The 356-nt window shown below is 77.2% G+C and overlaps 1 protein-coding gene across 1 annotated transcript in view; it reads right to left on the bottom strand.

Moving 5' to 3' along the window:
• The window catches only part of LOC104980906 (kinesin-like protein KIF26A), a gene marked incomplete at its 5' end in the record, with an annotated part of 5,158 nt that extends 4,925 nt beyond the window's left edge, over positions 1-233 (bottom strand). The window contains one exon of the mRNA XM_010829752.1: positions 98-233. Within this exon, the coding sequence (XP_010828054.1) occupies positions 98-233 (136 nt within the window). The remainder of the gene's footprint in view (positions 1-97) is intronic.
• Positions 234-356: the final 123 nt, after the last annotated feature.

Genomic DNA, 356 nt, shown 5'->3' with positions numbered 1-356 from the left:
CTCCTCCGAAACGTTCACGCCGCTGTCGTTGCCGCTGTCCGAGTCGGCAGAGCCCCAGGAGGGGCCGCCCCGGCCGCGGGTGCCCCCAGCCGCCAGCTCATGCACGCGGCTGTGGGTGGCCCGGAGCGCCTGCTTGGTGCCCATGATGGTGCCCCGGCTGGCCTTGGCCCCGACACCCGGCGCCACCCGCGGGGCTGCCCTGGGGCCCGTCACGGGGCCGCAAGGGGCCTTCCCTACCGTGGGGGCCAGTGGCTTCGCCGAAGAGCCCAGGGCCCGGGGCCCGCCAGCCACTACACTGCGGCCCTTGCTCCCGCTGCTGGGGGGCTTGGGGGCCCCCGCGCCCTTGGCGGGGCTGC

This window comes from Bison bison, unplaced genomic scaffold (genome assembly GCF_000754665.1).
Source record: "Bison bison bison isolate TAMUID 2011002044 unplaced genomic scaffold, Bison_UMD1.0 scf7180017858866, whole genome shotgun sequence".
Classification (NCBI taxonomy): domain Eukaryota; kingdom Metazoa; phylum Chordata; class Mammalia; order Artiodactyla; family Bovidae; genus Bison; species Bison bison.
The sequence above is the reverse complement of the archived record's forward strand: the minus strand, read 5'-3'. Positions and strand labels throughout refer to the sequence as shown.